The 15358-nt window shown below is 41.9% G+C and overlaps 1 protein-coding gene across 1 annotated transcript; it reads left to right on the top strand.

Moving 5' to 3' along the window:
• Positions 1 to 1777: 1777 nt before the first annotated feature.
• On the top strand, positions 1778 to 3789 carry LOC148407086 (thyroxine 5-deiodinase-like). The gene has a single exon (XM_088404025.1). The coding sequence runs from the start codon at positions 2008 to 2010 to the stop codon at positions 2854 to 2856; it is 849 nt and encodes a 282-aa protein (XP_088260151.1). The 5' UTR covers positions 1778 to 2007; the 3' UTR covers positions 2857 to 3789.
• The last annotated feature ends 11569 nt before the right edge of the window (positions 3790 to 15358 follow it).

Raw genomic sequence — 15358 nt, 5'->3', positions numbered from 1 at the left:
TGGGGCTGAGCTCAAATCGATAGGACTCAAAGGTCCTTGTCATTTTTCTACTCAGCGCTCAGGCAGTCGTGATTTTTAAGCGATCCGAGTTATCAAGATCCGCGCTGCAGATTGATGCGAGAAGCGTATTTATTTTTGCTCTGGATCAATAGGGCTCAAAGGGTTTGGTGTTTTCTAGTCAGCGTTTGGGAAGTCGCGACTGATTTGCTTCACCCCTCCTTAGGGACTTCAACAATCCACCTGTTTTTTCATTCAAGGTACATTTTTGCATTTTGTGTACAGAACATATTCAATTTCAACCCCTCGGTGTTCTTAAATGAAAATATCACAGACTGTGCATATGAGTGATGCGCAGCCAAAGAGTGTCAGTATCAAACATACTGCCCGCACAATTATGCTCGTTTTTGCACTCGAGCGGCATTCCTCGACAAGCGTTTCATCTCGAGCCGATGGAAACGAGCTCCGCTTCCATCTGCTCAGCAGAGGAGGCGGATGATGACGCATACGCCTCACATGTGGCGAGCGAGCGAGGGAGCAAGGAAACGAGTGGGAGAGGAGGGCGCGATGACGTCACAAAAAAGACGAGGGGAGGGCTGGGGTGAGCGGGTTTTCGGGGGTCTGGCTAGGCAATAGAATGACGATCACTATCAATGCACAGAACTGTACTTGTTGTACATTACACTTTTATGTCTTATATTTTGTGTTTAAAAGCGACTGAAGTCATGCACGTTGGTGGATTACACTTGCTGCAATTATCTTATGCCAATTAGCCTAAAGGTAAAATAACAGCAGAGAATGATCATTGTTATGTTAATAAAGCAGTCGAATGTACAGTTGAAGCTTAATTGGCAACAAAAGCCAGCAAGTAATAATGAAGAGTACTGTAACGAGGCTTTTAATTTATTTTAATTTATTCAAATAACACTGCTAGCATGCAATATAGTGCCTAATACAAGAGCACTCGGATATAATTCAAAAATGAATGACCTATTGCAAACGGAAAAGTGGTTGTTTTGTTTTTTTCAGTCAAATCAATTGAACGGCATAAAACTATTTGATCAGGACATCGAAGACAATTCAAGAGAATGATATTTTCATGTTTAATTTGAATAAAAAGTAACTCGTTACTTAATACTCAATTCCAATTCGACCTATTTTTTAAACGTCAAAATATATGTTTCAGCTTCTAATTATATCCTGCCAAAAAATCTCCTTTATAAATTGCAACACATTTTTGTTTTAAAAATCATTAAAAATATTTCCCATTGGAATTTTATTGGAACAATTAAATAAATACATTTCTATGAATACAATCTAGTGAATTTATTTCGCATTTCTTCATTTGAGTTTGCAAATTGTAAAAGGTGATAGTAAGGACGGGAATAATTAGTTTAAAACAAACACACACACCTGTTTTGTGACTTTTGTCACATGACTTTTGCAAAGCGGCCCGTGACATCATTTTCAGGCGACAGCAAGTTGACCTCCGCCCCTGAGATGGTTCAAACAAGTGACTTTTGTTGGTTAATTGACATTTCACACGGCCTGTATTACTGAAAATACTTTTGCGACTAGTCAGGCCGCATAGAACATATTGTAACAAACATTTTTGACCTGACTTCGCCTTTAAGGGTACACGCTGTTCCATAATGGGGATTCTAAACAGCGAATGAGTCACCGACGCGAGCGGATTCTCCTTCGGTACGCTTGAGTCCGGCGCCGCCTAGCGTCGACCAAAGTCATTACACTTTCTTCAGGAGCTCCCAGCTGATGTTGACGTCAAACTTTTTTTTTTTTTTTTTTTGATCCCAGCGTCCACTGCCGAAAGAGAACAGAATGTGATGGATACGTAACCCAAAGGGAGCGATTTGAAGGCGAACATAAGATGAGCGCGCGCAACTAGGTGAGAGGAGGTAATCCCCCACCATGTGAGTGGGCGGAGATGACTTGAACGGTGCCGGTGCTATAAAAGGAGGGAGCGCGCACGCAGGGAGAGTTCCGTTCCAAATGCGCGGAGGCGACCGGCGGTCCAGTCCGGTCCGTTTCCGCCGGCGCGCGATGCACGACTCCGGCGGGGTGCAGCTGGCGCGGGCGCTGAAGCTGGCCGCCCTCTTCCTGCTCCTGGTGCCCCGCTTCCTGGCCGCGGCCGTGACGCTGTGGCTCCTGGACTTCCTGTGCATCCGGCGCAAGGTGCTGCTCCAGATGGGCGCACGGCCGCACAGCGCCGACGACCCTCCGCTGTGCGTGTCCGACTCCAACCGCATGTTCACGCTCGAGTCCCTGAGGGCCGTGTGGTACGGCCAGAAACTGGATCTGCTCAAGTCGGCGCGGCTGGGGCGCGCGGCGCCCAACACGGAGGTGGTGCTGGTGCCGGAGCGCCGCCCGGTGCGCATCCTGGACTGCATGCGCGGCACGCGGCCGCTGGTGCTCAACTTTGGCAGCTGCTCCTGACCGCCCTTCATGACGCGCCTGACCGCCTTCCAGCGCGTCGTCAGCCAGTACGCCGACATCGCCGACTTCGTGGTGGTCTACATCGAGGAGGCGCACCCGGCCGACGGCTGGGTGAGCTCGGACGCACCTTACCAGATCCTCAAGCACCGGTGCCTGGAGGACCGGCTGAGCGCCGCGCGCCTGATGCTGGCGCGGGTGCCCGGCAGCAGCGTGGTGGTGGACAATATGGACAACTCGTCCAACGCCGCCTACGGAGCCTACTTCGAGAGACTCTACATCGTGCGCGATCAGAGGGTGGTCTACCAGGGGGGCCGGGGCCCGGAGGGCTACCGGATCTCCGAGCTCAGGAAGTGGCTGGAGCAGTATCGGAAGGACATGAGCGTGTGTCCGGTGCTGCAAGCCTAACCACGGAGGATCCATTCTTTCCTTCAGTTGTTGTTATTATTGTTATTATTATTATTATTATTGTTATTTTAAACCTTGTTTGCATGCACACACAGATTGGTTTTCATGAGGTTACGGTGTGTGTGTGCGTGACTCCTCGAAATCAGGGCTTCTCAAACTTTGGGGTCCGAGGACTTGCCAAATCGCGAGTATTCCGGAAGAAACGAAACTCATGCCCATTTTTGAAAGGAAAAAAAAAAACTATCACGGATTCACTGTTTTAAAACAAGCAAGAAGTTGTAGAATTATTTTCCAAAATGTCACATTTTCAAAAATGTCAATAATAAAATAATGGACATGTGCACAACAATAAAGTACTCCATGATGATTGAGAGATGATTTTTCTCCTAATCTCACAAGAATATAATCAAATTAATCCAAGCTAGTCACATAATGTCAAAACCTAACAGGCAAAGATCCATTTTGACATCCCCAGCTACAGTAAAATACTCCAGCAATAGTACGCCTGTCATTCCATTAAAAAAAAAAAGACTATTTTCATGCAAGAAAGTTCAAATGAAAGTGTAACGTTCATCAAAACAACCTTTCATCGGTCCAAAGCCGGGAAAAGGAGGAGTAACTGTTTTTTCCGTCTTTTACTACCACTCCAGTCCTTTTGGGGACCCCAGTTTGAGAACCACTGCTCGAAATGACTATTCCATATTCATTTGATGTTGGGTTCCAGTTGGCACCCTGGGGTGTCTGTGTGAAGTTCAGTTCTCCAACGGCCCGGCCAAAGAACCGACACTGATGTTTGTGACACCCCAGCGGCTTGGTGGGTGGGGCCTGTCCCTGTGGGACGGAAGAAACGAGGGGTACATTCTGACATGATGTCACGCTGTGTGTTTGAACAAATTATTATTTTTTTGTATAAAATAAATGAGAGAAACTCAATTTCTTGGAGTGATGACAGCATGATGCAGTTTTTCCACTTTCTAACTTTGGTGCGTCGAATTGAAGTTAGACTAGGTGTGTACTTGTGTATGTGTGTGTGCGTATGGAAATGTGGGAAAGAATGTACCTGTATAATGTGTACTGTAATATCTTTATCCCTCCTGTTATGTTGCACATCAAACTGACCCATTTTAAAAATACAGCGTGCTCTCATATACATGCTGTTCGTCACCTATGGCACTCACCTATTTTTTTTTGGTATCTTTTTCTTTTGCCCTCGTGTTTTTTATAGGATTTTCCAAGGTAAAAAATCCAGTATATTCAAACAAAACATATGTGTAAATATTGTATATACTCATATATACTGTGTGCATATATGTGAATATATACATATTTATACAGTTATATATAAAAAACTTTTATAATATAACTATAATATAACTATAATTTTTCCCCAGGTCACTTAGGAATAATTGTCATTTGTTTAGTATTGCTATTGATTGAAAACACTCAAGAAAATGAAGTTACTAATGGATGTTGAAAAATGGATCAATGTTGACATATTAAATATACAGGCATATGCATATATACAGTACATACTGTATACATAACACAGCACCTGCATGAAAGCGCTGCCACAGTGCTTGGCATTCCCCTGATGACAGATTGTGTAACATGTGTGAAGCGCTGCTCATTTACATTCTGAAGACACGAACACAATCGCATGCAAATCCATATGTACTATATATTATATGGCACAGGCACGCATAGCGGATTAGGGATTACCGGCTCGATGATTCACATTGGTCCCAAGTGGTTCAGTTTTCACACGCTCTTGCCTCCATAGTGGATATTTCTCAGCATAAATGTTGTTGTGACTTTTGCTTGACTGTCAAGGCCAGGCATGCAAAAAAAACCAACAATATTAATAACGTAGAGACAATCTGCTCAAATATGGCGCTAGTTGTTGGTTAACAGACTTTTTGATTTGTAAATGTCACCCTTTCAAGTTTCCCCTTTGATGTGTTGCGGAGCCCCCGACTCTGTAACCTCCAGAAAGTTCACCGGAGTTTGTTTGGACATGATAAGAAAAAAATAGTTACATGAATCCATACACACAGATGAAAATGAACCAAATTCTCGTGAAAGGGCAAAGACTGAAGGTTGCTAACAGATATGAGGTTACTACTATTTTAAACAAAACAAGAAAAATTACACAAGTCAAGTGTGGCATTGTGGTTTCCTAGGAAGAAAATAATCATCTGAGAATACAAACACCAGTACAAAGAAAGTGTTTATGTAGCTTTTGTAACTTTTTCCAAGTATAAAACAACACAAAAAAATTTTTGGTTTTTATTGTTATTTTTCAAGGTTGTTGAATATATTTTGGGTCAGGATGACCCATGACCACTTCTCGTGTATAAAACGAACGATTGTAACTACAGTAGGGACTAATTAATAATATATGTGAAAGAGCACTGTGCACATCTTGCATGCAATAATGATGTGATGCATAGGGTGAAAACGCATTATTTATGTAGTTTAGAAACATTGTATAACACAAGTTTTAAAATGCAGCATTGACATTTCTGCATAGGCAACAACTACATATATATATATATATATATATATATATATATATATATATATATATATATATATATATATATATATATATATATATATATATATATATATATATATATATATATATATATATATATATGTACACACTACAAACTTTGCACATTGCTTTGTGCGCGTGAGAAAAGGAAGTGCAAATTGCACGGATCACCTCGGCATGGCATCTGTGTCCCGGTTGCCATGGCGACCCGGTTGCCATGAGATCCATTTTATCTGGAGAGTTCTGTCTGCTGGTGCAGATGTCACTGGGCGCCGCTCTCAATAACAAGACCTCTTCCGCTGTCAAAAGCAAACAGCTGACACATTAGGAGACATGAAGAATAAAAAAGAAGGGGGGGGGGGCATTGACACTGTACAGTGGGGTGTTCTGTCTTGATGGGTTTTGCTTAAACACCAGAAATGGTGAGCCGAACCTGCTGTGGCACTCATGAATGGAAACAGATGATTCAGGTTGGCTGAATCCTCCTCCTCCTCCGTCTCCTCCACATGACGCAAGTCTGAGCGCATCTGACGCGTGGCTCTGCTGTGCATCCGCTTTCTTGGGTGGGATATTGAAACGTTATCGCTTCCTCGCTGCTCATCCGCAGGCTCCGCTCGTTTCCGGGCCACACGACCTCACGTTTAAGACACACAGTGAAATATGCCATTAAGTAAGTGCAGTGCTTGACAACAGTTTTTCAGTGATGTCCCCCTTGTGAAATTTCTTTGTAGCCAAGTATCCCTTGACCAGTGCATAGCATTTTCGGGTTATAAAAAAATCTGTTTCGGGATAACAGTAGAGATCTCTTCAAAAAATAAATTAACTTAATTATTATTATGACTAAAGTGGCATTTAAAGGACAAGTGAATGCCTCCAGAATTGTGAGGGGTTCAACTTGAAGAACACCCACATCGCTCAAGCTTGGAAAGTCAGTTAGTACGATGAAGAAACGTCACCGGTTCCAACACTTTTGCTCCAGTTTACACTTTGATAGCTTTTGGATGGTCCAAAGCAGGCAAAGTTGCAGACAGCAAAGTTGATTCATCATGCCGGAGCAATCCGAGTCGCTGGAAACTTTCCCACATTATCATCTCTTTATGAGGTAAAAAAAAAAAAAAAGGAGGCATTTTCAAGTTCGAATATCTTTAAAACTAGTCACGAAATTCAAGCTTTTCACTGAATGAATGAAAGTCATTCCAGCTCATCCCGCTGAGAAAATACCAAGATGTGCAAAGCTGTTATCTGATCACACAACTAAAACCAAAGCGGCATTTAATGGAAACTTGAACTGACTTCCTCCAACATTTCGAGAACAATCCGACTTGATGAACAGCGATATCGATGAAGCGTGGAAGCTCTGTTTCGTACGACGTGGAAACGCTACCGTTTCCAGACCCCACAGTCACTTTTGCTCTAGTTTACGCTTAATGGCTTTTGGAAAGTCCGGCCCAGGCAAAGTTGCACACAGCAAGGTTGATTTATCACACCAGAGCAATCCAAGTTATCCAAAGAGTTCTTAAGAAAAAAAGGCCTGTACAAAGAAATGATGTGGGATGAGTGATGACACTGGATGTGATCCGTGTGAGAGGTCCTGGTAAGAGCTTCTGTCTGCGGCCAGCGTGTCGGCTCTTTTTTATCTCTTCTAAACATCGTTGAGATATTTCTTTCCCCAAACTCCGGAGGTGGTTTTAAGCCACGTTTTCAATCATACAAGCCTTTTACTGGCCTCAAACAACAATCCCCTTGGTGAGGGATGAAAAGCACGCATCCCTTTTGGATTTTTCCTTTTTTTTTTTTTCCCCGAGTTGGAATCTTGTTTGGGATGGTGTTGTAGATCTTATCTCGAGTCACAAGTGTTTTCAGATGCCACGTGTTACTCAGACTGTGAAAATATCAAAACCTGGAGGCCAGTAAGAGTGGTCAACCTCCGAAGCATAACACGCTAAAAGTGGAGGAACGTGAATTCTTTAAAAAAAAAAAAAATGCAAATGTATTTTAAGAGGAGCTTTTTTTAACCTATAGCTCAAGGGTAAGCGACTGCAGTTCCTCGAGAGGCTTCCTGTTTGAGGTCTCCCTCTTTCACCACACCTAATTCAAATGATCAGGATCGTCATCAGGCTTCCACAGAAAGTGCCGGCGAGCTGATCGTTCGACTCAGGTGTGACGGGAGAGGGAGACGTCTAAAACAGGCAGGATACATCTTGAGGAACTGGGGTTCTCTCGGTACTGATTAACATCTTTAAAATACTAAAAAAAATACTAGCTCAAAACTTCAACTCAGTGGATTTCTGAAGAATGAGAGTCATTCTTTCTGTTGAGCAGATTTTACCCAGTAAAACGTTTTTTTTTTTCACACTGCACTTAGTAATGTTCCGTGTACAAACTAAACTAATTATGTGAGTGGCCTGAGGACAGAGGGTGACCCGCAAAATGACTTCAATATGAAAAACGTTGAATTTGGGAGCGAAATCGAAACGGCATCAAAAAGCGTACCTAAAACAAAATGGTCTGGCGCAGAGATTTCAGAGTACTGACAGCAGAAGATTAAACGGCGGCAAAAGCCAGTTTTTTTTTTTTCCGAGTAGGCAACAACACACCACTTCCAACTATGAGGAAACTTGCACTAGGACCCTGTCGTGCAGCACAAAAAAAAAAAAAAAAGCGCAGAGTGAAAAGGCCTGACGAGTCAAAACAACAGCAGTAACTAAAAAAGACGAATAGTAATCCCATTTTGGACTAAATTAAACAATGGTAGAGAATTACAGGTCTAAGGCAAATAAAGGACAGAACAGTTATGGCTCAAGTAGCTTCCACAAAAATGGACTCCAAGACTATCAATCCAACGTAATAGGACAATTCGATCAGGGCAGGACGCCATTATCCCAATGCGAGCGATGGCTTGATTTTATCTTAAGTTGGTGCAGCTCCGTGCTAGCTCTCTCCCACCGGGCTAGAAAAATCGATAAAACTGTATGACGCCATCGAGGGAGTTGCATTAACGTGCCTTGACCTCAAACTTGGCCGCTGCACTCCAATTAGAGAAAGACGCGCCTGTTGGGGGGGAGGAATGGATCACGTGGGGGGGGGGGGGGGGAGCATGTGACCTTTTATGGACACCACTGGAGATAAATCACTCGCATTCCTGCCTCATTTTGGTTTGTTTTTGTGTTGATACACTCGACTCAATCTCGTCTTGTTTTTTTGGGCCTCAGTTAAAAAAAAAAAAAAAAAACATAGTACTGTATTTGTATGTTATGGGTCAAATTGACAAGCTCAAAAAAAGATTCTCATGCAAGATCTTTTTTTTTTCATATGATTCTTTAATCTCCCCGAAAAAAAGTCTATTTATTGTTGATAAAAAGGTCACCAGCTGCTTCAGTCTCTCGATTCATCTTCACAAACAAGCAAATAAAGTGGGGATATTTGCCAACAGAATTTTAATAGGTTTTTAAATGGATTAATTTGACCCGGAATAATGTCAAGTACACTGTTTCCCATGAGCTTTCATATTTGTCACACACACACGCAGATGCCCAAGCACATAATAAAAAAGGCACGCGTACATACACACGAGTGTTATTTTCTATAAATTTCACAACTTTCGTTATGCTCCAAAACATTTTAACAAATCTCCTGCATGTGTAGTTTTTTTCCCCCAGATTATTTGAATTTATTTACTCAGCCCTCAGCTATGTTGTGATTCAAGATGACCAAATTAAAAAAAAACTAAAAATAAAAGCAGAGAAAAAAAAACAGTAAAAGAGCAATAAAGGCAGTAATAATGAAGCACTAATAAATGAATTGACTTCCATTCTGAGTGGAAGAAACCGCCCAGAGTGTACCCCGACTGGAACAGGCTCCAGCAGGGCCGCAACCCTCGAGAGAAACACATCAGTCTTCAAGGAACTCGTTCACCCCGGCGCAACATGACAAACGCCTCTCATCTGAACATCCTGTTTGCAAAAGGTCAACTCCAGGACATCTTGCATATTGCTTTTCGCTCATCACCCCCCGTTCTTGCCACCGTGTCTGCCCCCTCCCGTCAATCACGACCGCTTCCGCCTGCACTTCATGTCCCTCGAGTGCATCTCAGTCTCGCGGCTCCAGACGGTCAGGTGAGGATGGGGCGTCTTCGCCGCGTCGCCTCTACTCGGAGTATTTATCCTTATGCGTTTGTGTGATTGGACCGCACTATAGGGACATTGTGCACGCGTGTGTCCCCAACTGCTCTAGGTATGCTGGAGTTCCAGACAGTCAAGTCAGAGAAGCATTGTGCTTAAAGCCAGCCTTCGATCTATTCATCATAGCTGAAGAGGTCCCCTGCTGCATTGTGTCCTCAATATATTTACACAAACGCGCTCTATAAATGAGCTGCAAAATTACATGCGGCTTCACAATGGCGGTAAATCTCAAAGCAGGTACGTTTTATCTCTTTTAGATGCAAAATTATATTTAAAAAATCTTTAGGTTAGTGATTGTGAAAATTAAGTTTCAAAAGTAAAGGGGGAAAAATTTCACAGGGTCGGTTAAAATTCATATTTGCATAATTATTATGTTTTGTGCTGCTACATGTCATTTATATGAAGTAGACGAGTTGAGCTGGCGTTGCGTGAACGTTTGCGAGTGTTGGCGAAGGTAGTGTGCGTTCATGACGGGTGTTTGTCAGGATTCGTTCAAGGTTGCAAAAGTTCTCCAAAATTTGACCAATAGCTTCAATGTTTTTCTTTTTTTTTTCTTGTTGCAAGTGATACAATTCAGGCCCCATATGGATAGGGGTTTTAAGGTTGAAAAAAAAAAATAATAATCATATAATATATAATAATATATAATAAAAATATATAAAAAATATATAATATATAAAAATATAAAAAATATATAATAAAATATAATAATAAAAAATAATAATAACAGATAATCACCGGATTTTGCAAGGATTAAAACATTCTCATTATAATCCATTTAAATTATGTACAGTGCAATATAAAGAGCAGGCATGATTCAAGAAAGATGTGTCTCACTTTCCTCTGGTTCACTTAGAAGATCACAAATAGCCAAAATTTGCATACAATTGATGGCAACTGAAATATACTGAGAAATAATTCAACCCTAAAATTTGTTGCATATTATAGTTTGCGTTGTGGAAATTCCATAGCTGTTCTTATTGGCAAAGTGAGTTGTTGCTAAAACTCCTGGATTGGATCTCCTTTACTTGGTGAAGTGTCCCTAATAAAATGTCCCATGAGTGCACATTACATTACCAGTGGCTGTTCCATCTGGGGATGAAGAACCCACCGAAGGTGAACTCCTGAAAGGTCCCATTTTGTATTAGCTCCACTGGGAACGAAAACAAACAAACAAAACAAAAAAAGCCAGAGTCTCAGCTTCCCATAATAATGTCTTATGTTGCAGAGGAACATGATGTCTTACCCTAAGGTTCACGTCTGTGGTCTTAAGCCCTTCATTGTGTGGGAGCGAGGCGTATATTTGTTCACACTGCTACCGTCCCGGATTAAACACCTGGGGGGTGGCTTCGCTATTTAAGCTAGTCTGTAAGTAGCGGCGTTGTCGCTGGCGGAGCCGTCAGGGGGTCAGGCTGTGTGAATGTAACAATAGACCGAGTTGGGACGGAGCCAAGTGTAGGATGAGGTGGTGCAAATGCAGGCTTGTGGGAACTGTCCACCTAATAGATACATTTTCCTCAAAAAAAAAAAAAAAACACCTCTCTGTGTTGTTGTTGACAATTCTGCTGTTTCCAAGATGTCCAATGAAACATAATCATCCTTCTTTTGTGCGCATTCTTCTCGCAGCATTTGCAGGCCACTTTCGAGGGAATTGTGGTTTCGTTTCATTTGACGATTCCCAAGGTGGGGTTAGCAGGGATTTCAAAGAAATGTTTCGGCCTTTACAACGTGACGCGGCATGTCTGAGAAAGTTCCCCAACCGAAGCTACCTGAGGCCACAGCGCTTGCATTGTGCTCACACCTCAAGAGAGACAAATCCCATCCCAGTTGCACAAATGGAGATGACGGCTTTTATCTTCGTCCTGTCTCCGGCCTCGTCTTCTATCGACCGATGTCCTGCTTTGGTGCCCTGGACGGCAGAGTAGCACAATTGAGAACTTCTGCGGCTTGTGTTTTTTTATAATTGTTTATAAAAGAAGAAAATAGCAGCGCCACAGGGGGTTCATGCAACACATGTCTGAAATAGTACAAATTATGCAACTACTGAGAAGTAAACCAAACAGACGGTGTTTGCAATGACTTGTACGGGCAGAGCCGCCTGTCATCTGGCACAGCTCAGGACTATTTAAAAAGGAGCGGAACAAGTTGTCGATTCCGGGACGTAATCGGACTCCTCGTTTTAGAAGGTGTTGCTCACCTGAAAGGGTTTTATTCGTTTGAACAATATATGCTCCAAAATTGGGGGCGTACCCGACCGCCGCCGATGCTACTATACTCTTTTGGGATATAAAAAGACCATTAAGGTGCCTTCGGTCCTTCAACAAGTCGAGAGGTAAAAATAGCCTCATTAATATTCTATTTGGTTGTACATATGGAGTGGAGCTACCCCTGCAGTCAAGGGGTACTGTATTAATTGTTCGCTGAAGAAGGATATCATATTGGTTGCTAACTGAAAGCTAAAAAATATATATATACAGTATATACTGTATATTCCATTCAAACATCAAGCATGGCTGTTCATTTATTCTTTTCGAGACTCAAACTGCCGGAATTCAAAATGCAAATTAGGGCCTTTAACTAAAGACCCCAAATTGACATTTGAAGTCAATATGGTTGACTTATGTGCCCTACAATTAACTAATTAACTTCCATTATCCGCTATAGACATCAAGCATCTGTTTTAAGTGGGTCGGAAGCGGATGAGTTAACTCTTTCTTTGCCATTAACGACTGTAGGCATTAAAAATCCAATTTTACTGATTGGAAGTAGGGCTGGCGCTACCAAATTTGGCAAAAATTGATTATCCCGTTAATTTATTCCATGAGATAATCGGCCACCCTCACGCATCCCATCGAAATAAAAAGAAATATCGTATATGCTAGTGATTACCATTTCAGGTAAACAAACAATGCTACCATAAAATTCACACATAATGTTATATTATACATGTAATGGTGCATTTATAGTAAAAAAGATTCCACGAGTAAACCTACGAGGGCAGCTGCTTGTCAGCTACAACGAGGTCAAAAACTTCCTGTTAGACTTCTTTGACTGCAGCTGAAGCTTGTTTTCGAAGAGTGGACTGTACACGTTTCATGCTTGACTGGCCTCTCTAATTTGAACCATTAAAATTGAACCATTATAAATAGTTAGCATTGACAGGTTATATTTTTGGATAGTACAGCACTAGTGCTTTTTGGAGGGTTCGGAACTTTTGTTTCTTTCTTTTCAGAAGCTCCATGTGCTAACACTTTCTTTAATAAAAAACATGAATCGTACTTATTTTTGTCACTCTTTTTTTTACATGCGAGAAAGGCCCGTGTAGAAAACGGTGCTGCAAACATGGGTCCCGTGGAGCTTCGAAGTCAATGTTTTCAGTAGACCTACTTTTGAAGTCGTATTACCCGATTTGGTCGACATTTTTTTTTACCAGGTGTTGCTGGAAGTGAATGAGTTAAGTCTTTCACTGCCCATTTCAAGACCCATTTTAATTGGACTTGAAGTTAACAGCCATAGGCTGTTACTCCAAAGGTCTTGCATGAGTCTGCTGAATTATCCATCTCGTCTCCTATTCACATTCAATGGCTGCACATTGTATCATCGTTAATACTTAATTTGCAAAGGTTCGCTGTTCTTTGCTCTTATGAAGTTGCTATTTTGTTTATAAGTGCACACAGGGGATGAAGATGCATGGACCAATGCTTAGAACGTGTCCCGACATGAACCCTGAAACGTAGTATGAATGACACCTTGTGAAACACGCAATGCGGAAAGTATGAATTGGTTTTAATGAGCGGAAGAGCTAAAAAAAAAAAAAAAATAATAATAGTTGAATGGACTTAATAAACCAGCCGTCAAGAAAAATATGCCTGATGTTAAGCCCAATGATTAAAACTAAGGCCTTGGTTTCTATAGTAATAACAAATAAGAAGTAGAGAAGGTGTCAGATTCCCTTGAGGACTCGTCACTGTCAAACCTTTTATGGCGGATTCCGATAAAGCGAACTTTTCTTTCCCATTATTGGGTGATTTCCTGCTTTCTGGATAAAAAGGCGGCCTCATTGAAGGAAACTTTCCAGACAGACAGGTGCTTAGAAGCAGCCAAGTGTCAGTCATGAAAGAAATTGGTATCTGGCTTCCACCCAAACACACTCAGTATAAAAGACGCATTCTTTTGGAAAACGCGATTCAAGTGAAGTACGTGCTTCTTTTCAGCGCGTTGTTTTCAGGTACATGCATTAAGTCAAGCAAACTAAAACTGTAATTAGAACCTTGTAGGTGACAGGAAGCCACATCAGAGCGACAAAGCACTAACTGGTCTGACATGCATGATACAGCAACAGATGTGCAGATCCTGGAGCATAACATCCACATTATGTTGGTCATGTGTAGGACCATTATCTTCAGAGTGACTGATTATGTCATCCACTTTGGCATACTGATGACTCAGTCTGGTTGTCGCTGCTGTTCCACACCACCATGCACAATTGTTGTGATTGAAGGTGAGGTAACTCTCAGATGAAAGCTTTTTCCTAAAACTGAGATTGCACAGGAGACGCACTTACAAAACTTTTTTTTTTGCAGCCTTGTTTCCATAGCGATAGTTTCTGGCATTATCAGTCGTGACTAGCTATTTTTTGGTTGCCAGGACGAAGGATGAGGGTAGAGGAGGGGGTTTATGACTGGCGCGGTGTAGGCAAGTCAAAAGAGTGTCGTGAGAGCAGCTTGATAAAAAACAAAATACACCGCATTTAAAGTTTAGCGCTTTTACTGCGGGAGACAACCGTGAACGCGAGTGACCTCATAGTGAAAGATGAGAACACTAGAAACTGGCATTTTTAATTCTCAATAACGCACCATGCCCAGAAAAATATTTCCTTGGTTAATTCTTGCAGCAAAGTGATGATAATCAACAAAATCCGTTTTGTAATGGGAAAGATGGTCAAAAGAAAGCTGGATTCCTGGCTCAATTCCATTACGAAAATAAACGTATTACTCCTTCAATAACAACAATAAAAAAAGAGCATGTTGGACTCAAATCAGGCTACTCCTAAATGACGGTGGTTGCATGAGAAAAATTGATCGCTTATCCTTTCCACGGTGACTCCAAAGTGGAAATTTCCATGTTTGCCTGCAGATCCCAGCAGGGGTGCCAATTGAGGCAGCAGGTGGGTGCCAACACTCCTGTTGTCCGTAAAAGGAACACGGAGAACGTGAGCGACCTTGGAGGAGCCGATCTAGAGACTATGGCTGAGGGCAAGCAGCACACAGCAACCTCTTGAAATTGTGTCAAAGACAAAATTCCACTCTAGTCCAGAGCTGGTAATTAATGTTCAGTCAGGGGACCTAGGCCGCAAACCAACCGCTAATTCTCCTGCTTCGTGGCAAAAACTATCATGCAAGATCATATTAAGAGTTGAAAACAAACAAACAATCAGCTAGCTACGGTAAGATCTGGCTGGCATGAATTATTGCAGTCCTTCTCGGGGAACAGGATTTGTTTTTGCCATGTGAACTGTAATTCAACATCCACAGCATCAGGTGAATCTTTCATTGTCAAAGTCTGCGCTGGAATCTTTCATTAATATAGTGACAAGAGCAAAGACTGGATGTCTTTTCATGTACTGTATGTACGAATACTGTGCAGCAGGGGACAGCAAAGTACAATATTTTCTTTTTTTTTTTTTTAAACGATTAAAACAGCACCCACTATTTCTACGTTGAGGCAACAGAGAATACATATTGCTTTTCTTTGGATGAAAATA

Source organism: Hippichthys cyanospilos, chromosome 20 (genome assembly GCF_059441005.1).
Source record: "Hippichthys cyanospilos isolate Australia breed blue-spotted pipefish chromosome 20, RoL_Hcya_1.0, whole genome shotgun sequence".
Classification (NCBI taxonomy): Eukaryota; Metazoa; Chordata; class Actinopteri; order Syngnathiformes; family Syngnathidae; genus Hippichthys; species Hippichthys cyanospilos.
This window is presented reverse-complemented; position numbering and strand designations above follow the sequence as displayed.